Source organism: Equus caballus, chromosome 4 (assembly GCF_041296265.1).
Source record: "Equus caballus isolate H_3958 breed thoroughbred chromosome 4, TB-T2T, whole genome shotgun sequence".
Classification (NCBI taxonomy): domain Eukaryota; kingdom Metazoa; phylum Chordata; class Mammalia; order Perissodactyla; family Equidae; genus Equus; species Equus caballus.
The window spans coordinates 74474603-74497638 of record NC_091687.1 but is presented as its reverse complement, the minus strand read 5'-3'; the positions used below and the strand labels follow the sequence as shown (position 1 = coordinate 74497638).

The following is a 23036-nucleotide window of genomic DNA, read 5'->3' as shown; positions in this document are numbered from 1 at the left end:
TTACCAGAGAAGCACAATAAAATGCAGATTTAAGTCCTTGCCTTTGGTATTGACTAAGAGTTTCTAGAGAGAAGGTCATCGCCTTTCTTCTTCCTGGTACAGAGAGGGAGGCACCTTTACAGATACAGATTTACCTTAACAAACGTAAATGTGTCCTAACAAAGGGCACGTTCCATTCCTCAGAGCCTCCTTCCCTGTCCCAGTTTATCAAAAGCAATCAGCCTCAAATAATCCTGATGCCAAAGAGACATATCTTGGGATGGCCAATTCCAGGTCCCCACACACCCATGACTACCACTAACAAATACCAGAAGGCAACTATCCTGAAGGCCCCCATTTCTTGTCCCTGGGGAAATAAGAGTCAAAGGACAATCACCTGGACAGAATCTTTTTTATTGAAGAGTTATCACCTGGTTCCCTTGAACACAAATAATTCAATGCATTCCTTAGGCTTTCGTGGAAGTTTGTAAAGGTGCCTGAGGCACCATGAACCTCACCGGCACAGTGAACTTATTCCGAGGACAAAGCTCCTTTTGTAAGGGAAGTTGTATGTACAGAACCGAATTCTCTTGCTTATTGTTGGTTCTCCTCCATGTTGGCCACCCTTAACCTCCATTGAAGCTGAAGGACCTTACCATAAAATGAGCCCCTTTCTGCTGCTATCCCCACTCCGCCTTCTCTTGGAGTTAGTCCCATCCCTGTAGCAGAAAGTTGGCCCCAGGGCTGGGTTCACTATCTAGATAATCTGTTGCCTGCAGAAATGCACTTGTTCAGTTCTTAACTCTGTACACGCCCAGTCAGGAGAGAAGCTCAGCTGTTAGCCGTTGCTCTTGCAAGATCATTTGTTTAGTTCTGTTCAGAGTCCAGTTGGTTGAGTCGCTTTACAATCATGCTGTTGATTTTCTTAAGATCATCTATGTCCTTTCCTTCAGCTATCAGTCTTCTTGACACATCGTCCATCTTGTTTCCAGTTTGAACTTCAAAATGGAAAACAGACTGTGTTACATAGGTTTCCAACATATTCCATCAAGACTCGTCAGAGCCCTGTGTTAATGTTCAGGTGGGCTCAGATTTGCCTCTTGGCAAATCCCTTGCTCCAGTATCCCACGCAGCCCAGAAGCCCCGGGGAGAAATTGCTGAAGACTGAAGTTACCTACCAAGTGAATTATTTTTACAACCTCTTGGTGCCAGACTAGACTACCTTTGGCAGCTCTGCACAGATTTTGGCTGAGAAAGACATCACTGTGAGCAACCAAAGGAAACCACCGGTGTGTCTGATTACTCCCCCCGAGAAATGATTGTTAACATTGTCAGTTTTGAGATCCATTCTCAGAAAAGCTTTTCCCTCCTCATTTGGGAAATGAGAATTTTTGGGTTCTAGCCTATTTTGTCACAGCTCTCTGGTTTTGAATTTCCAGCGCATAATGAATGTGTGATAATTCCCCTCAGACCACCCTGAAGGCAGAGAGACAATATTTTCAAAATAAACAGAACTCCTGGTAATAGAGTAAGCTAGGGAATGGAACATCCTGAGGTCTGTTTATCAGAGTCAAAATTTCCAAGAAATGCAGCACAAAATCAGTACTTAATAGTTGAGCTTCTTATCATTTCCATTTCCGACAAGTTTTTTCCAAGGTATCTTTCAGGAACTAATAATGTTGGTAATGTGCTATTGGGTTTAGCCAACAAACAAGCGTGAGAAGGTAAGCTAGATCTTAGAGCTTCACCTCCCAGCCTTGGGACAAATTATTGCCCAGAGCTGCTTCTCCCCCATATCTGAAAAATTATGTTGGATGAATTATGGTCCAAGACATGAGAGAAGAGTCTTAATTGAGCCTTGCTGCAGAGCGAGGCAGAGACACCACTTCCTTCTGAGGAAAAGTGTGAAAATGAAGTAAATCCATAACATGCGATGTCCTTTCCCTTCTTGGGAACCTCCTACATTAATCAAACACCGAAGGAAGTAGCAGCCATGTTGGCCTGAGTCCATTCCACAATACACTGGTTGCAAATTAAATTCCAAAAACACAAAAAGGGTTCCATATGCAAAAAGGTTAGAGAAAAATTATATACTAATACGCCTCTTGGAAATTCACAAGAAGAAAAATAACACATTGAGCATTACCTAACCCAGCAATTCTCCAACTCATTTGAGCAGAGAACCCTTTTTTTTTCCTTAAGGCAATACTTAATAACATCCCACACACCTAGTATTGTCTGGAATACACTGCTGAGCCGCTGGAAACTGCTACCCGGGCCAGACAGGCATCCACAGTTCTTGCTGTGCATTATTCCTCTTTAGGACTGAGATTGTGACAAAAACATAAGACCCAATGGTTTAATAAGAATGTAATCAGTCTAAAATAGTCTTATTTCTCTTGCATAAAAATGCCAGAGTTATAAAGAATACACAAGTTTTTGCACTTCAGTTAAAAGAATGCAAATTTGCACTGAATCCCACTGAGAGCAAAAAGGTTTCCTCGTTAAAGATGAGCACAGGTCAAGTTCATTTGCAGATGCTTGTGCCAGGTTGTCTGAAAACCACAGGAAGCCTTTATTATTACTTCAACATAGGCAGTGGGGTGCAGGGGCGCTCTGGAGGCAGACAGGCCAGGGTGTGAATCCCCGTTCTGCCTCTGATTAGCTGGGTAAACATGGAGAGGGAACCTCTCTGGGCCTGAGTCTTTCATCAGTACAATAGAAATATTAGATGCTACCTTGAGGGGTAGAGTAAGGATTTAAGATAATGAATGTAATGTGTCTGGTGCAGAGTAATTGTCCAATAAAAAGACATTCTTCTTTCTTCATGTCCTCTTTCTGTTTCTTACTTCATATAACTTTGCCCTCAATATAAAACACTAGAAGCTAATATAAAATAAATTCTATTTATACCAGAGAGTTATAAAAATGGTGATAAAGTGCATGGTCTTTGATGTCAGACAGGAGTGTCTTTGAGCCCTGATTCCGTACTCATTAGCTGTGTGACCTTGATCATGTTATTTATCTCTCTAAGCTTCAGTTTCAGCATCGGGAAAACCCGAATCATAATAGATCCTACACTATAGAGTTGTTACGAGGTTGTGCACAAGCAGACCTCAAGTGCCTAGCACAGTGCCTGGGACAGAGTGAGCACCCAATATATAGCATCTTTTTAGCATCATTACCTTTAATCTTTCTACTTATCATTCCATAGAAGAGAGAAGTTCCTTGGGTTGCTCCTAGGACAGTAGGCAATTCCTAAAATTTCCCAATAACTCAGTCATGACCCCAGATGGGTGTGGCATGACGATATTTGGAACATCAATTTATGTTGGGATAACATTTCAGAAGGGCAATCTATGTGCTCTTTCCGGCCCTGCAGGTTCAGGGCCAACTCTCCTGCCATTCATAGTCAGATACAAGGGCACCATTATTGTAAAGATAGTTCCCACTGTAGCTTCTAAGTGCAAAAGGGCATCTGCTGGGTGAGAGAGAAGCAATTAAACTCGGCACTGGAAGTTCCCCGCTGGCCCCAACCCCGGGCCAGATAAAGACCTTTAAGATGGAAGGAGGAAGGAGTTTGGGGGGAAAAAAAAGATTAGGAACTGGAAAAGAGTCATGCCCTCTGCCCACCTCTCTCCTCCCATCACCACCACTGCTACCTCCTCTAATCCTGAATAAACTTAAATTAGTGGCATTCCAAAGATGTGGGCTCTACTTCTCCTTGAGGATTTTTGAAGGCTACAAAGCCTGCAAAGCATGAAAAGGCAGAAGAAACGATAGTGTGGTAGATCCAGGAAAAAGAGTGTCAGAGACGACTCCCTCCTCGCAGGCTCCTTCCACTTTTGAGGCGGGCATGGGAAGGAATTGAAATAATTCCTGATGATGGTACATAGGGGTTAGCGGAGAGAGAATACAGGTGGGAGGAGGCAATGTGCAGAAGGAGCGGACAGCATCACAAGTGGACAGCACCCCACCCCCATCCAAGGCAGAGAAGAGAGTGGCACTGGGACCTCGGGGATCTCTTGGCTGAGGAGCTGTGTAGGAAAGCCTGGGTCACCACTCAAGGACCCAACATGCAGGCGCAGGCAGGGCAGTGTGTATCAGAAGCAGGATGCCAGCCCAGGTGAGGCCAAACAGGAAAGAAGCCAGCCTCCTCACGTCCCCAGGACTGCCTCAGGTGCTTCTAATTGATTTCTGGCAAAAGAGAAAACCTGGAAAGGACTTTGAAACCTGAATGTGACCATATGTTATAGACTTGAATTAATGGAAAGATCTATGCATTGAATTAAAGAACTTAGAATTAACTGGAATAAGCTGCCTACCATTTGACAGCTAGGGTCCCCAAGTGAGAAAGTGAAGTGTTCTAGAAATATTTAATGTATGTGTTTGTGAATTTCCAGCTCTGTGGGCTTAGGCAGTGGGCGTATGCCCCAGTGACCCCGCCGCCAGTGAACAGCAGCGTTTGCTCTAGGCGCTCCTTCACCCTCTGTCTCTCAGTATAAACACTGATGGCCAGAAAGCATGGACTTGCTACAGGAGCAAAGTGAAACAACCAGCTACGAAGTCAGTGCATATAAGTAACAAAAAACCTGTCGGTGGTACTTACCTATTAGAAATATCACAAAGGAAACCAGTGCCAAGCTAACGATCAGCACGATTATCAACCCCACAAAAAACAGACTGTGGCTTCCATTTCCTGAGTTAGTGCCAACGTCCGGCATTTTCTCCTCTAGAGCTAAGAGGAAACAAAGAACAGCAAAAACTCCTGAGCATACAGCATGCCAGCAGAACAGAACAGTCCCCGGCTAGTGGAGATGTGAGTAAGGGATATGCCCATCTTCCCTCTGATCACTCTAGAAAGTGACTTACGTTTTGGGAGTGTCTAGGCGGGATGCTCTTTGTGAATTTTTTACCTTCTTCTGTATGGTATTCAAAAAACAAGCAGAGTCAAGCTACCTCCTTACCCCTGTTTGGGGCAGGGGAGGAGGGCTGGATAAAGAAGGTAAGGGTTAAGAGTGATGGAGGCTCTATTTCCCTTTACCCAAGGTGACCTAGGAGTAAAACACAGCTGCCTGTGGGACACCTCCTCTGGGTGGAAGGCTGAACACTATGGGATATCTCCCAGGAAACTCCTTTTACCATAGGAATAGTCAGTTTATGCCTACACCCATTTAAACAAAAAATGGCCCTGATGTATTTCGGTTTCTTGAAGTTGTTTTCAGGATGGACATGTTCTGGAAGCAAGGTTCTTTTAAACGTTTTGCTGTTGAACTGAGAACGCAGCCATGCTTATAAAACAGCCTGGTTAACCCAGTTCACCATGAATTGTCTGCACTGGATTATCACTTGGTAAGGCCTATTTGCCTAGTAACACTCAAATTAAATTGAATAAGAATTATAGGAACTTGGGGAAATGGAGACCCTTGAATTGCTTTCTATATTCTCTCCTACTTTGCCTCAGTTCCACACACTGTGCTACTTGATTACAGATAGATGGGTGGCTCATGTCCTCTGCTTTCTAAGTACATCCTATGTCAACCCCACAATAGCTTTTGCTTCCTAATCAAAGCAACAGCATCAGCTGGAACCCAAACACCTACTTTTATTGAGACGGATTGCAATGAAAACAGGTGAAAATCTGAACGCATTAAGATGAAGAAAAAAGCAAGGACTCAGAAAGAATTTAGAAGGGGAATAATAGATATAAAATTGGGACAATAAGAGTTTAGAATGCACATGAAACAAATGGCAAGTGGACAATTAACACCCATGTTTGAATGTCAGCGTTTAAGCTAGAAAAATGGGGCTCAGAATGACCTAATAGAACTCGTTTACAATATTTAGGGGGCAAGACACACATTTAGTACTTAGCGGATTTTTTTGCTTCTCCCTCCCCCTTTTTCTAGGCCTTTAATTAGGACAATTCGTAATCTGTAAATAGAAAATGAAGTTGACTTTTTGTCCAACAAAATTTTAATGAGAATTTAAAAATAGGATGAGTGTGTAGAGAATTTTCTCAGCAATCACTATGAAGTAAGATCCCTCTAGGAAAGCAGGCACCATCCGTGACGTGGCTGTGGTCACTAGAAGGCACAGCAGCAGCCAAGAGAGATGAGCAAGCCTCTGGGAGACAGGCTCTGCAGCCTCCACCCCTTTCCAGGGAGAGAAACTCCACAGGGACTTCTCAGAACTTTTAAAGACAAGCATTCAGTTCTCTCTGTGGAGCCAAGAAAGCCCGGAAGTCTAAGAATTCAGAGAACAAAAGCAAAAATTGCCTAATAATAAATAGCATTTTCATTACCAGGCTGTTCTTAATGGCCACCCTGCACCCACCCACCCCCAACACCCACACATTGAGATTAGCATTTGCTATTTTTAGGTGGCCTAGAAGCCAGGAAAGGCCGCCAAGCCTTGGAGGGCACACATACGGAACAGATGCTGTGATCCGGTGGGACAGAGGTTTAGTTTGTTTAGGTCATTTATGGAATCCACAACATAAAGCTTTCTATCTTCATGAATGCCGCGAGAGCCAGTGTCCTGGGAAGAACGATTCATTGTACCTGGAAGAAAACACTGACATTAAACAAGAGGCTGGTCTGGGGAGCTCAGCTTCACAGGAATCACAGCCCACAGGAAGCCGGACAGGCACGTAAAGAACTACCCACAAATATTATTTCCAGCTGAAGGTCTAGAAAAGTTTTGCTTGTCCAGAAGAAAATATTTCCTTTTGGGGACAACTTTGTAACTATGCTTTTTGCTTTGCTCGCCAGCAAGCTTGGAGTCCAGCGTGAGGCCCAATTTTAGGAATTGTATAGTGCTTTATACCCTGCTTATCTGCTTATGCTCTTTCCTTCTCCTCAGATTTCTCAATTCTGCCTACATTTTCTCTGGGCCTGCTTTTTATTTTGTAACTGATTGTTAAATTTTTCTTTTTTACTACATTGTTCATATTCTGGGGAAATGCCTCAAATCCTTTATGCAAGAAAACTATATATAAATATATAGAAAGATAAAATTAAGCTAGTCAGCCCGTGGCAGTAAAGATTTGGAGAGAATGTTACTTTGACCCATCCTAATTGCATGAGGCTTTAATACAAAGCTGTAATTTTAATTTTCTCCCTCAATATGGTATGTGAGTCTCTACCTTAAAATGCATCCTTTAGCCATGAGATGCTGGCTATGAATCCTCAAGACAAAATCTTAGCAAGCTTAGACGCCACAAAGAGGAATCCTGCAGTGGTTGAAGGCTACACTCCAGGACCTCTCAGATCTGTTCCCCTGAGTTTCCTCAGATTGAGGTCACTTAAGTAATAAATAATTTTAAAATTGAGGTTTACATTTAAGGTAATAGTCTAACGACAGCACAACTTCAAGCAACACTGAAAAGCCTGAATGGATTAAAAAGCTCTGTTTTAAGGTATCTCTCTATCACAACAGAGAACTTGTAGCCTTTTAATTACATGAGAAGAAGGTTCTAGGAAAACACATTCCAATGAGTATAAACACTTTCTCTTTCAGAGTTACGTCTCTTCATAAAATGAGTCTAATAGTGATATAGGATATTTTGATCTGGAAAGGATTTTAGACATGCTCTCATCTGGCCCCCATCCTTTCCACAAATGAGGAAATCGAAGCTCAGAGGGTAAATACATTTCCCTAGTTGTGGAGCTGGAAGCGGCCTCTTGCTTCAGAGTTCACGACATCTTCCCTTGTGCTTCTCTCCTGCTCCGCACTCTGCCCTAACCCTTTTTCAGGACTCAGCTCAAACCTCGCCTCCTCTAAGAATCAACCTGTCTTTCCTTTGTGCCTTTGCTGGCTGCGGTACATTCTTCTATCAGAACATCTATGATAGTTTATCCCACTTATTTGTTTATTGCTTTGACTGCCTCAATTAACTGAAAACTCCTTAGGGTCAACACCAATCATATTCTTCAAATGCCCAGTGATAAGTTTAGAAGACAGTGACTGAAGTTGGAACACCTAAAATATTTTATTTGGGATTTAAATCTCACTGTTTTCAAAAGAATTTGAGACAGCTAATAATAAGGACATTAACAGAAATAAAACCGAGGGTAAAAATACTCACGTGACACCTTTCCAGACTTTTAGTAAAGTCAAGGCAATAAACTTCATGCCTGCCTAGATGTGGCAACACACTGTTTACTTCCTGTTAACATTTTTAAAATTTCCTTTAATCCCCAGCCACAGAATGAAGGGAAATATAATTAGAGTTAGGAAAAAATAAATTCAGAGGAAAAAAGATAACAGCTATAAAAGATCTGAAAAAAAAGTATCAGCCTTTTACCAAATAGCTTAAACTGCACTCTAAAATATTAAAAACTAGCAATTTCCAAGTAATACCTAAAACCTACTAATACTTGTGAAAAATGTGCTCCCAGAACCTTAGCTAAGAAAAACAGTGAACCGGAAAAGTCATGGAATAATTACATTTGTTTCAATCAAAGTTAAAAACTAGGGGCAAGCCCAGTAGCATAGTGGTTAAGTTTGCCTGCTCCACTTCACTTTGCAGGTTCAGATCCTGGCACGGACCTACACACTGCTCATCAAGCCATGCTGTGGCGGCATCCCACATACAAAATAGAGGAAGATTGGCAACAGATGTTAGCTCAGGGACAATCTTCCTCACCAAAAAAAAAAAGGTGGGGGGAGTTGTTTCAGTTATCCTGAAATTTTAATGAACAAGAACACATAATTCCCTGAGTATTTTAGATAAGGTACTACTGAAGCACTTTATATATTGATGTTATTGAACTCCAAATTTACTTCATGGATCATTCCTAAGGGAATGACTTTAAGTGGCAAAAAAAAAAGCAGCAGCAACAGCCTATGGAGTAGAGGGGCCTTAGACATCAACCAAATCTTATCCTTTCATAGATAAAACCAAACATGTTGACAAATGTGTGGTCACGGATTCCTAAACTATTCTTCTAGAAATGTTTTATATTTTATCATCTTTTATAGTTTATCCTAAATACTAATATTTGATGAGAAATAAAAGTTGTACGTGTCACATCACAGGATCATCATTCCAAACACAACTTCTATTTTAGCCTTGGTGACTGACGCATGGTTCATTTTTGGATCTCTGACTTACTATCCTTGAGCCTTAGCTTCCCCTTTAGGAATGTAATTACTATTGCTTAACTCTCATACTGACGCTTAAGCAACGTTTACAAAGTGGAGGACCAGCTAGAAAATCATAGCCACAAAAACTGACTGAGGAGCAGTGCAGCTAATAAAATCTCCAAATGATTGGCCTTGCTACCAACTCAAAAGGTGACTCAATGCAACATCAAATCCAAAAGCACTAAGACAACTTAAAGTGAAGTATGAAGCGCTCTGAAAAAAATTTCTTCTTTAGGTTAAAGTCACAAAGTTAATAGAAGCTATTTCAATGTGTTTTTAAATTAAGTGCAACATGCAAATGAGAAAAAAGAACTAGTAGAGAAAACTGAGTTAGGTGTGGTTATGGCCACCAAGAGCCTGCAAAGGACTCTGTGAGTAAACGGATACAAGATCACGTGGCCCTAAAACCAGGACCCACAGCTGTTTGACACCCAGTTGTTGCTATCTTCGGCATCTCCATATGAGGGCACCTGGGAACAACCAGCAGGGCTGGAAAAGCCAGAGGGTTACTAAATTCTGCATTGCACTAACTCAACCCTCCTTCCTGGACCCTGGTGTGCAAATTTGCTCATTAAGTAAGATTGACCAAAGCAATGGAACCCTTTCTAATACCTTGAGCTGAAACATGTAAGTAATTTCATTTTCCTCTGGTTTAGATCAATGCTAACAGCTGACTCTTTTTGTCATTTAAGAATTCTTTGACTACCTACAAATAAATATTCTAACAAATATAGTCTATGAAAAATTGCTTCACTCTTTATTTTTTCTCATAGGTGCTCGGTATCAAACCACAGAAATAACTCAGACCAGTATTGCTTGCCACAAACTCAGAATTGTTATAATAGGGCTTAATTCAAAGTTAATAGGAAGCTTTATTGAGTGAGTCATAGTAATTGGTTCTTTAATCTCATTTCAGAGTCAGTGCCTCTTCACATTCAGGAAGTAATTTTTAAAATCAAGTCTAAATCATTTCTATCAAAAGTTAAAAGTACAGAGCACATGCAACAACAAACATCCCAGCCTCAGAATCATAATTCAGTCTCAGTAGAGAAATAGCATGCAAATTACTTACAAAAATGCGAGCTTTGACTGCTAGGTTACTAGAAAAAAAGAAAACTAATTATTCAGAAGCAACTACAACAAAATGTTCTACAAATTCTGTATTTCCTTCTTTGCCTTCCTTCAGTGCACGGGTGCTCCCATAAGGCCCATAAACCCCAGCATGAAACTGTTGGTCTATATTTAGTGTTAATTTAGCCAAGCAGTGTAAGATTCCAAATACTGACTTTTTTCACGATGTCTGAGATTTTTAGTAAATGTATTACTGAAACTATGCTTTAAAAAGAAAAAGCCACCATGCCTTGATGCAATTGGTAACTGATGAGGTTCTTATGGGATTGCAGTTAATGTCCTTATTTGGCCAACGCAACTGTGTAAGCTGACTCATTTCCAGCACTTCTGCCACGGTGTGCTCCTGTATATAAATATCCAGTAGCAGGATGGAGCTGCCACTCTGACAACTAACTTGCACAGGACTACCAGACCAACCAGATAACAACAATAAAGAGGGACAGAATAAGGTTGTGACATCGTAACTAGGATAATAGCCGGTCAGAGGACTCCTAGGGCTTCCAGTAGCAATGAAAAAAGATTGTGAGTGAGAGAGTGTACGGCTATAGACCCACTGTAGGTAATGGGAGCACTTTGTCTCCTCAATGTCCTGTCCTTTTCGGAGGCTTTGTTCGGTGAGTTTTATGCATCCTCCTTTCTCAGGAATGTCAGCCTTTCTCTTGTGTGGTTCTCTCACACACATGCCAAGGAGCTTCTGCCCCCTAGTGTACAGAAAGGAAGCTACAGTGAGGAGGACACCTACAATCCCATAAACCCAGACCCCAGACCACAGGGACTAACTATCCTGGCAGGATACTAAGGGTTAGGTGGTAAACTGATAACGTAATCCCTCATAATCCCACCTTCCATTGCCATGACTAGATGGACCTTACTCATCCTTGAAACATACTGCATGTCAATTGGAAAATGTTTGCTCCACAAAATTTCCTTCAGATCTATAGTATTCAGCATAGATCTCACTCTACTTTTGGGGAAAAGGAACCATATTTTCTTAAGCTTCATCTATACCTGAGGACCGATTCATGAAGTAAGACAATATAATCAGCAACTGTTTTCAGAAGCACATTATCCATTAAAAAGCTATGCCAAATTTCTTGAAAAACTAAAATGTTTATGTTAGCTAATATTTTAATTATCATGCTTGGTTTTAAAAATAATCTCCCAACTGCCTGATCTTAAACTATCTATCCTTTGAAGAAATACTAGAATAGCCACATTTTGAGCATTTACCGTGTGTTTTTCTCTCTCCTGTAACTTTACAATCCTGTGAAGTATTAATCCCCCCTCAGGGATGAGGAAGATGGAGACTAAGCAATTCCACACACTGCAGTCTGAATTCTATGTTTCACCATGTTTCACACAAGTGAGGGAAATGAGATTTTTAATGGCTTGTGACCAGTTAGACTTCTGGAGAACCACTTAAGAGCACAGCAAGATAACCGACCTCATTTATCTATTATGGACCTGAACCGCCACATCAAGAAGAGTTTTGGGTCACAAGAAGAAAATAGGTATTCTCCCCTGAACTCCTTAATCTAGGGACATTGTCAAGTATTTCTTGCTTTTCCTTTCAAATAGTATATCTCACTGTATCTAGATTCAACTCCCAGGAAATTCAGTAATGCCCTCAAAGACTTGAGTCACAGGGGCCTGCTCCCTGGCCGAGTGGTTAAAGCTCTGTGCACTCTGCTTCGGCGGCCTGGGTTCGCGGGTTCGGATCCTGGATGCAGACCTACTCCACTCATCAGCCATGCTGTAGAGGCGTCCCACATACAAAGTAGAGGAAGACTGGCACAGATCTTAGTTCAGGGCTAATTTTCCTCAAGCAAAAAAAAGAAGGATTGGCAATGGATGTTAGTTCAGGATGAATCTTCCGCACATACACACAAAAAAGGTGAGTCACAGATGCTGATTGCTTCAAATTTTATGCTTGAGCCTCAAAATAAAGAACTTATTAGGCAGGGACCATTTTAAATTCCTTTAAACCAGCAAGATTAACCAAGAATCAAGGAATAAACTGGTCTATCGTACACCATTTTACTAGTTTCAAGAAAACTCAAGCATTCTGACACAGTGAATCCCTAGTAAATCTGTCCAGCAACTACCCATAAATTTCATGAGTAAAAAAGCACCTATCTGTAAACAATACACAGATTAACATTTATCCTTCTTCCTCCTAAAATCCCAGTAAAAAGGCAGAATAGGTAAAACTTACAAAACCACAAGAACAAAAGTACAAGAGAGCAATACTGAACAAGATTTCAGCAAATGTATTGAAAGGAGAGAGTGGTTGGTTAATTCAGAGAGAGCCTCCTTAATTCAGGCAGGCTCAGGAGCTGGAGGCACCAGTGAAGCATGGAGCTAAATACAGGCAGGTAATTTCATATTAGCCAAAAGTAAAACGCAATAGAGGGCCAGCCCTGTGGCATAGTGGTTAAGTTCAGCACATCGGCTTAGGTGGCCTGGGTTCATGGGTTCGGATCCCAGGTGCAGACCTACATCACTCATCAGCCATGCTGTGGCAGCAACCCAAGTATAAAGTAGAGGAAGACTGGCACTGGCTCAGGCTAATCTTCCTCAGCAAAAAAAATAAATTGAATAAAATGCAATCGAAGGTTGGAAAACCGTGTTACGTAAACCTCTCAAGAAAGAAAAAGAAATGAGTAAGAAAGAAATACGGCCAGCAGCTCAATCCAGCAACTCTAGTACTTTACGGAGTTTCAGAAGAAAGAAAATGTGTATGGGGAAAAGGGAGCGAGAGCATGGCCAAGAACTTAAAAACACTTTCCAGATTACCAGAGTCCTTAAAACGCTAGAGACAAAGTGATTCTAAAAGCAAAAGAAATCGGAAATAAAAATTGTATCAGATATTGCAACACTTGACAACTAGAAAACAATAGAGCAATGCCTTCAAAATTTCACATTTGATTTTCTACCTGGAATTTCATATACCAAGCCAAACTATGCTTCAAAGTTTCAAAATAACCAACCTCCCATGTAGCCAGTCCCAGAAGTTACTGAAGGAAGTGTTCCACTTTAACAAGAAAATAATCTAATACTGAAGACATGGGGTCCTGGAAATGTGACATCCAACCCTAAAGAGAAGACAACAAATCCCAGGATGCCAAAGTTTCGGGAAACAGATGTATACTAGGATGAGAGAGAAATTAGTCCAGACGGAAACAAGAAACAAGCGTTCTGCTGGGCTTTGAGCATGTGGAAAACAGATTCAAGAAGAGTTTTATACATTAATTTGGGACTGATCTGGAAGATTTAGTGATGTGTATGTAAAACTACAATAAAATGTTCTGAGAATGGAAATGTACGCACAGTAACTATCTAGCTCAGTAATGAACATGGAAATATGCTCACTATGACACAAACAATGATGCACTGGGAGAATGAGGAAAAGTAAAAAGGCAGAAATTTTCACCTATCAAATAGGAAATTGTCAGATGTCTAAAAGTAACTACGTGTAGAAGCGTATTAGAAACCTGAAACCAAAGTACTAGGAAAAAACCTAAAGGCTGAAATGCTTCCTGGGATGGGCCTGAGAAATGGGAAAGGATGGAGCAGGGAGCTCTTTTCCTTATAAGCCTTGAAGTACTATTAAAGTATGTATACATATCACTTCAATAAAAACTCATTTTTATTTAAAAATATGTAGGCATATATGAAATTTAAAATCTAGAAAAAAACACCATGCAATCTCTTTCCTGTGAGTTCTAACCTACTTGGATATGACTAAGTGACAACTGGGGAACCCAAGTTCTAGATTCCCAATGAGTTTTCCACTGCACTGCATCTGAGGGATAGAACTCACACTCCCAGCAGGGACTCTATAGCCAGCCAAGGATTTTCAACTAGAGGGCACATCAGACCTTCCAGCTGCTGTTGGGGGAAGTGGGAGAGGAAGAACGCTAGTTTGGAAAAAACACCTCTGGTGATTTTGGTACTTCTCTACAGTGTATAAGCTTCTCCAACCCTCATGCCTCTTATCATTGTTTTCTGCACTAACGTCAAAGAAATAAGTCTATGAATTCTAAACTGCAGATGTTGCCTGTGCAATGTCATTTTCATATAGTTTAACAATAAAATCCGAATGCATTTTCAAAATGCATTTCATAAAGTGAAAAATCACCTCACATGGGTATCCAAGCAGCAGTAGTCTTAAAAGTCATTAGCTGGAATCCCAATGATACATTGCTTCATTTTTTTCATCTATTTTCATGTTTCCAAATATACAAAGTATGTTTTGTCTCACTCTCTCCCTACCTGGCTTGGTCATTTTGAGCTCTGTACCTCAAACCTATAAATACTGTTTATTCTATTAGAAAAGAAGCACTTTTAGTGTGAAAAGATTTTTATTTCAAAATAAAGAGTACAAGGTCTTACACAGCAGATAAAACTAGTGTTACTGCCCTCAGAGGTCAAGGTTAGCACCCTTTCTGGCATATGCTAACTCATCATGAACTCCCAATAGCTGGACTGCACTTAAGCGCAGCTGTAAGGTCTCACGGTATGATTCCCTTTGTTGATCCCAGTGACAAAATTAAAATTATTAGGTTTCATTTGAAATTAAAAATATAGCAGCATTTCCAGAAGAACCATCTCCCAAAATTGTATCCAAAACTCATTTGTCTAAGATTTTAAGTTAAATACCTTGTATATCTATATTATTACAATCAATATTTCTGACAACCACAGCATAAGAAATTTTAACCTTGGCCAAGAGTTTTTTCTCTTCCTGAAATCATGTGAAATCTCCAATTTCTGCTCTCTTCATAACAGAAAATGACCAAACACTAGAAATACTTTATTCATGTTTACAGATTATATTCAGAGACTATTCAATAATCAGAATTCACCATTTGCAACACTGTACATTAAATTATAAGTACTATAACCCCTGCTACAAAACCTATGTTGACCCAAGATAAAAACTGCCTCTAGAGTTTAAATACATTGAAAGTTACAAAAAAAAAAGGGAAAAAATTAGAAATTAGAAAGTATTCTTCAAGTGCTGAAAATCTAGAAGAATTCTCCAACATCTGCTCTCTTATCTCGACATTTGCTTCGAGCTTTTGTTCGAGCTTTGAAGGCTGCAGAATTATATAAGTGCTAAAACAAAAGGAAAATATATGTGAGTCACCAAGGCTTAAGACATTCTCATAAAATTATAAAAAATTATAAATACAAATCACAAAGGAAAGAAATGAACTAATTCAGACCTATAAATATTTTAAATGTTTATAAAACACACACACAAAATGAACAAGTGGGAAAATTAACACATATAATAGTTAATGGTTAGCTATATTAAGAAAAGTACTAACCAAATATGTAAAATACCAAGAAAATACCAGTGAAAAAATATATGAACATTTAATCTGATCAAGGAGAAGACAAATCATGGACTAATGTGAATAAAATGTCCAACCATACTGTAAACTAAAATAAGGAAAAATACAATGAGGTTCCATTTTAATACTAATTAAATTAACAAATTTTTAAAATTATAAAACTCAATGCTGTCAAATATGTGTGTATTAGCTACATGCTTTCACTCATTGCTGGAAACAATTAAAAATGATAGAATACCTCTAGAAGGTAATTTGGCAATACATATCCAAAAGTCATAATCCAGCCCCATACTCCCATGCAAGGATTTCTTCCAAGAAATAATTCAAAAGAGAAAGGTATGTAAGAATATTAATATTTACCAAAAACCCGAAAATCAATTATGTGGCCATAAAAATGATTAAATTTAAAGATCCTATAAACATCTAATTAAGCACTTCACGCCCACTAAGATGGCTATAATTTAAAATAAAAAAAAAAAAACAGAGAATAATAAGTGTTGGTAAGGATGTAGAAATTGGAACCCTCATACACCGCTGGTGGGAATATAAAAGGGTGCAGATGCTGTAGAAAAGAGTTTGATAGTTCCTTTAAAAGTTAAACATAAAATTACCATATGACCCAGCAATTCCAATTCCTAAGTATACACCTAAAAAAAGTTAAAACAGGTACTCTAACAAACACTTGTACACAAATGTTCGTAGTAGAACCATTCACAAGGGGGCAAAAAGTGGAAACAACCTAAATGTCCATCAATTGAGGAACGGATAAACATGTGGTCTATCCGTAAAAGGGAATCTTAGCCACAAAAATGACTGCAGTACTGACACCTGCTACAATATGCAAGAACCTCAGCAACATTATGCTAGGTGAAGAAAGCCAGACACAAGAGGCCACATGTTAGATGATTCTATTTCTATGAAATACCCAGCACAGGTACATCCAGAGACAGAAAGCACATTAGTGGTTGCTAGCAGCCAGGGGGAGGAGGGAGATGGGGAGAGACTGCTTAATGGCTATAAATTTCCTTCTGACGTGATGAAATGTTTTGGAACTAGTTAAGAGGTGATGGTTGTACAACACTGTGAACATACTAAACATCACTGAATTGTACACTTTAAAATAGTTTATATTCTGTGAATTTTACTTCAGTAAACAAATAAAAACGCAATTAAGGAATTTTGGAATGTTAAGTGAAAATAATATTATTTACTATTTAATGAGGCAAACTCTCTAAGAACTTCAGTTTCCTCATTTGTAAAATGAGTCTGGTACTCACTAAGCAGATTGTTATCTGGTACCAAAGAAGCACGGTGTAAATTTTTATTCCTAATTATAAAACTTCATAGAATAAAATAAAACAAAAAGTGAAAATAGTTTCTGTTAAGATAACAGAATTATGTGTAAAAAGTTTTCATTAAACTTCCCCACTCGAAGGGCAGTAAAGCTTCTACACTTGCAGTACAGCTATTCTATGATGGAATCATGAAGAAGTAAAACCCCACAGACGCTGCTGACTACTGGTCACCTGACGGAATCAAAGCTCTGGCTCTGCTTTTCCTTGGTGCATTCAGTTCTGCTGAAAACAAAATAAAACCTACCCTTTCAAAACGAGAAATCTTCATTGTTTTAAGCATTGCAGCATCAAGCATCACCGGGGGTCCAAGTTCAAATACATTGCGAAGAAATTCATTTGACTTAGGTAAAGGAAAAGATAACAGGCTCAGTATTAAGTATCAGCTCTTTTTTTATTACATAAAGTAAAATCTGATTAGAAGTTATGTGGAGCTTATAAATATGAACTTAGGTCACTTATCTTCTGTTTCTCACAAGACCAAATTGTATTACAATACCTTGAATCCAAGAAAGCTATGTCAAACGATTTGCTTTCATACAAAGATATCAATAGTGCTCCACTAGACATTCAATACAAAAAAAAGTTTCATATTTATTCAATTTTAATTTCAAAAATAAACTTACTGTTTTGTATCATCTGGAGAGCATTCTGTATATTTAACTAACTTCAAAAGCCAATTAAGTGAGCTACATTCAAAACCGTTCCCTAATTTAAAAGCAAACATATAGAAAGGATGTCACCCACTCACCTGCAAGTGGTACTGCATCCCCGATCCAAGAACCTCCTTAAAGGTGTCATAGGTATGTTTTTTGACCCAACAATCAATATACATGCGTTCAGGACCAAATTTAACAGTTTCTGTTGGAAAATCCCGTTCCTACCCAACAGAAGAAACAAAATTATAAGAGGACCTAAAATGGCCTAAAGAGATCCTACATAAATACAGTTTCTAAATAGACATATACATGTGAAGATAAGTGGACAATATGGTTTAAATGGATACCTCCATCTCTGAATGTGAACAGAGTAAAAAGTACTAACCTATATAGAGTTGTGGTAGACTTTAAGGCACAACTTGGACTGGGGAAATATTAATGGCAAAACCATAGTGCTGTGAATGTTTTTAAATTTTGATAGCACTCAACAAACTTGAGAAAAGTCAGCTATGTGTAGTGGTCTAGGACTGAGGGGTGGGATGAGGAGACAGAGAAGGTTGCAGGACAAGTCAGAAAGACAAAATGCCACGGCCAGCCCAGCGGCAGAGCAGTTAAGTTCGCACGTTCTGCTTCTCAGCAGCCCGGGGTTCACTGGTTCAGATCCTGGGTGTGGACATGGCACGGCTTAGCAAAAGCCATGCTGTGGTAGGCGTCTCATGTATAAAGTAGAGGAAGATGGGCATGGATGTTAGCTCAGGGCCAGTCTTCCTCAGCAAAAAGAGGAGGATTGGCCATAGTTAGCCCAGGGCTAATCTTCCTCAAAAAAAAAAAAGAAAAAAAGAGAGAAATACAAAATGCCCCCAACAAGCCAGTGGTGGAACTGAGGGCCAGTAGGGATCTAGGAAAGGAAGAGAAGACAAATGGGTTAACAGACCAAGCAAAAAGCAGAGGGCCAACAAGCAGAGGGCTCTGAGGGTCTAAGAACAGGCTTATGAAGAAAATGAGAGGTAATATCTCAGTTTAAGATTTCAGAGATGAAACAATTTTGCCAGAAGACAATTTCTAAAGCATAACTATGGGAGGTAGGCCCCAGTGAAATGGAAGTAAAGGCCACTGACACAAACATAGCATAGGATTTTCCAAATGGACAGAGAAGTCATCCAGAATGGTGACAGAATTTGAGATGAAAAAAAAAATGGCTGTTCCATTCTTTGACAAATCATGAATATGGAAGACTAACAAGGAAGGGAACAGCCGATAGCAACAAAGACAGGAGAAAGAAGGGGACGGAGCTTGATGGGCGTAGGGACCACTCCAATCGCCTTCCCCACATCTACCGAGCCCCCTTTTCTTTCAGCAGACATAGCATACAACGTAGTAGTAAAGAATGAGAACTCTAGACTTACATGGGTGTGTTACTCACTGGCTTGTGACTTTGGCAAGTAATTTAACCTCTTTGGGTCTGTCCCCTTGTCTGTAAAATGTGGCTAATCTATACCTATATCACATAGGGTTATTAGAGGTGTAAGATAGAGCATGAGTGAAAAGCATATCCATTGCCTGATCTGTTACAGCAGCTCAAAAAAAACGAGTAAGATTCTATTATTTAAGCCTTATTTCAGGAAACACTGAGAGAGCAGGAAAGAACTCTTTATAGACTCATTTGCATCCTTACCTATTCCTGTCTCCTAAATCAGATAGACAGACTCTCCTCCCCAGTTCAAGGCTAATCATTATTCTTTAACCACATCATACTCCCAATCTTTCACTTCTATTCCAAATGCTCCTTTCTTCATTGGTTCCTTCTCGCATAAACTATCATGAGCTTCTAAAACAAAACAAAATAACAAACTCTGCCACAATCTAAAGATCAACTCTCTTCCTCTTCCCATTACAGTACATTTTTTAAAAGAACAGTCAAGACACACTATCTCCACTTCTTCACTTCCTATTCTTTCCCGGGGAGATCACAAAGGTCTTTGCTTAAAGGTACTGAGGAGTAAGCAATAATTTACTATTCACAAAAAACACTATACTAAAGTACATATGTGCTAAGCAAGCACCATTGCTTAAGCGATGGCAAATACACCAAGGTGAAATACATTTCCGTCATTATGACTCTTTCTGATTTTTTTAACTCAAAAATTATACATTAGAATTAAATTTTCCCTTGTTTAAAAAAAAAGTCTTCATTTATGTTGGTAAAAATCCACTGAGTCTTAAAATTAGGAAATTGTAAGTTCAATCAACAAAACGAGCCAGTTGTCAAGTATGGCATGAAACAATCCAATTTCAAAATGAGTAGCCAGTACAGCATCAAGAGGCCTACCTCCACCGCCCTCAGGATGTCTCTGAACACCGACCGCTGCTTTCTCTTGTCCACTTTGGCCCGGTGCTTATTTCCATCTGTAGCCAAAGCCCTAAGTATCTGAGTCAAAGACTCCATGTCTTCGTAAAAAAAGTCCTGGTCAGGAAAAAACAATTTGGTTTACTTTTTTATTGTTTTTTTTCCCCCCAACCGCTTCTAGAGCTAACAAAGAACAGTCCACCTTGGAAACTATCCAGCAGCACTGCACAGAGCAGGATAAATCTTTGAGCTGTTTAGAGACCTTGCACACACGCATACATAATCACATTTATATTATCATGCAAAAATTTAATCCAGAAATGCTGACTATAAGATGATATACTTCCACCAAACAATTAAATTCCCCTTCCAAGTATATCTAGATGCATTCAACAAATGCTTATTGTGCTCCTACTGTATTCAAGACATTACTGAAATTTCAAAGAAGTTCAGTGCAAGTCAGATACGCATACATCAATATATCTTCTATTATTTGGCTCCCCAAAGCACACATTCCCAGAATTCCAAACATTTTAATTCCAAAAGTACAAGCTATTAGTAATGCTTTTTAAAGTAACTAATTTCTAATTTACTGGCCATATTTCAAATAAGCAATAAAGCATTTACATCAGGCGCACAAATTGGGTGATTAAATTATTTAAGGTAGGGAGATTTTTAAATCCCTTTTGGAGGAAAGCCACAAAATACATTACTGTTTGCTATTACCTTGAGTTGACTATGGGCTTCTTGTAACAGTTTAAGTGGCTACATTTTCATGAAGTTTCTTTATTTTGGGTACTTTTATTCCCTAACTACATTTGACAACCATATTAAAAACTAAAAGTGATTCAAAGTTATTTAGCTGACCAAAACTAGAGCAGACACTTATAGAAGCCAGAAGGTTGAACAACTTCCAATTCTAGGTATTAGTGCCTGTTTAACATTTTTTGCACTAGTGGTAATAATCATCTAACTTATTCTATTAAAATAAGCAGCTCTTATTCTGGGCATTCTTCAAATTTTATATATAACTGTTTAATCTCAAAAAATATAAATGTATTTCTTTTAATGTCTAAAATAAAAAAGATTATTATACTTGTGGAAAATAAGCTTGAAATTAACACAACAGATATTCTAACTTCAAATACACAAATATTTTCTTACTGTCAATATTTTACATTGTTTATTATTAATTGTCCTAATGAATGTTTTCTTCAAATGTTCCAATTCAACCTCTTATGTCTGAGTTAGCTGGAGACAACCCTCTTTAAGATTTGCATCTAGAATAGCAATTATCAAAGCTAATAAGGTACGTAAAACAGATCAAAGTTATGTTGATCTCTATATTTAAATTCCAATCAATCTGATTCCATCATAACAGGATGGGAAGAGCTGTACTTGTAGAAACAAGTACATTCAAGCACTGGCAGGTTCCTACTCATTTCATTGGCTACTTGTTCTTTTACAAAAAAAAAAAGTATGGAAGATTTAAAAATACATGTGGACAAATAAACCAAAAATTAAGAAAACTCTACACATTACCTTAATTTGTTCTAAGAACTGGGAACCACTGCCAATGGTTCTCAACAATCTTACCTCCCAGGGAACATTTGGCTATGTCTGGAGACAGTTTTTGGTTGTCACATCCAGGGTAGAAGTTGCTACTGGCATCTAGTGGGTACGTGGCCAGGGATGCTGCTAAACACCCTAAAATGCACAAGAGAGCGCCCCTTTCCAACAACAAAAAATTATCCAGACCAGTATATCAACAGTCCTGAGGCTGAGAAATCTGCTCTAAGTGAGCTCAGCAATCAATAAAACTCAATGTAGTTTTATAGTCTGAATCACTGAATTCAACACAGCACCAACTTGGGAAAATGTTAATATCTTAGAGAAATGTCTCCATAAAATGAGCAGTGCATTAAAAAGAAAGAAAATGTAAATATAATAAAAATAGTCCATAAATAGCATCCAAAAGCAATTTATTGGAGTCTACGATAACCTATAGTTGGGTGCTGCAAAACGACACTTTGGTCAAGCACAGGCCACACGTATGACGGTGGTCCCATAGGATTAATACCGTACAGCACAGGCTAGACCATCTAGGCTTGCGGAAGTACACTTTATGATGTTCACACAACAATGACAGTGCCTGATAACACATTTCTCAGAACGCATCCCCCTAGCTAAGCAATGTATGACTGTACAACTGTACTCAGAAGACCTGCACACTCAGGGACAAATAGAGAAGGGCCCCTGGAGGTACAAACACACCTTAACTCTTATCAAAAATAAAAAGAAAATAAGCATTATCACACAAGATGCATGTGTGTTTGTCTGTCTGTGTGTCTTCCCCTGCCAGGTTAGGTGGGAGATGGAATAGGGAGAATTAGAGAAGGTCAGACTGTACTGTATTTTGGTCTATCTTCCTGAGTAAACACATCATGTGGCCCCAAGATCTGTAATTCTGCCTACTAGATAGGCTTTGTCTTATTTTAATTCACCCGAGAGAGCTCCTAAAAAGCTACTACTAGAATACTGCCAAAGAGGGGGAGGTAATACTCAATTCAATTAACAATTAGTCATGCACTGCCTTAACAACATTTTGGTCAATGACAGACCACATATACGATGGTAGTCCCCTGAGATAATAGCATACAGCTTAGGTGTGTAGTAAGCTATACCATCTAGGTTTGTAGGGGAGGAAGAAATTTTCTTCTACCCTTCTAGGTTCTTCTGACTGATCTAAGAATTAAATTGACACGTGATAGATTAACAGGAGAAAAACAACAGTTTAATGTATACATGGGAGAAACCCAAGAAAATCGAGTTAACTCTCCAAAATAGCCAAAGCCCTCACTTTAAATACCATTCTCAGCTAACGACAAAAAGAAAATGTCGGGGGTGAGGAGAGTAGGGGACTTCAAGAGGAGGGAAGGCAATTCACAGGCAAGCAAAAAGGAGCAAATGTTTGGCCACTCAGAAACAGAACACAGAGGGGAGCCAAACAAACAGGCTCTGCTAGGTTCTTCCCTGCCTACCACCTAGTTTATGT

General features: G+C 39.2%; 2 protein-coding genes across 7 annotated transcripts in view; both read right to left on the bottom strand.

Moving 5' to 3' along the window:
- Positions 1 to 377: 377 nt before the first annotated feature.
- LSMEM1 (leucine rich single-pass membrane protein 1) lies at positions 378 to 10518 on the bottom strand. 2 transcript variants are annotated; one of them, XM_003364840.5, is made up of 4 exons: positions 10202 to 10518; positions 6411 to 6542; positions 4589 to 4717; positions 378 to 977 (listed from the first exon to the last, which is right to left on the bottom strand). In XM_003364840.5, the coding sequence occupies exons 2-4, from the start codon at positions 6535 to 6537 to the stop codon at positions 847 to 849; spliced, it is 387 nt and encodes a 128-aa protein (XP_003364888.1). In that variant the 5' UTR covers positions 6538 to 6542; positions 10202 to 10518; the 3' UTR covers positions 378 to 846. The 2 variants fall into 2 exon arrangements, with proteins under 2 accessions (XP_003364888.1, XP_005609375.1); XM_005609318.4 differs by lacking the exon at positions 10202 to 10518 and adding an exon at positions 8069 to 8168.
- A 4087-nt stretch (positions 10519 to 14605) lies between these two features.
- The window catches only part of IFRD1 (interferon related developmental regulator 1), a 45808-nt gene continuing 37377 nt past the window's right edge, over positions 14606 to 23036 (bottom strand). For all 5 annotated transcript variants that reach the window (XM_070264204.1, XM_005609315.4, NM_001301221.1 and 2 more), the window contains 4 exons: positions 19964 to 20098; positions 17727 to 17855; positions 17223 to 17318; positions 14606 to 15381 (listed from right to left, as the gene is read on the bottom strand). In XM_070264204.1, coding sequence (XP_070120305.1) covers positions 15292 to 15381; positions 17223 to 17318; positions 17727 to 17855; positions 19964 to 20098 — 450 coding nt within the window. In that variant the 3' untranslated portion in view covers positions 14606 to 15291. The remainder of the gene's footprint in view (positions 15382 to 17222; positions 17319 to 17726; positions 17856 to 19963; positions 20099 to 23036) is intronic.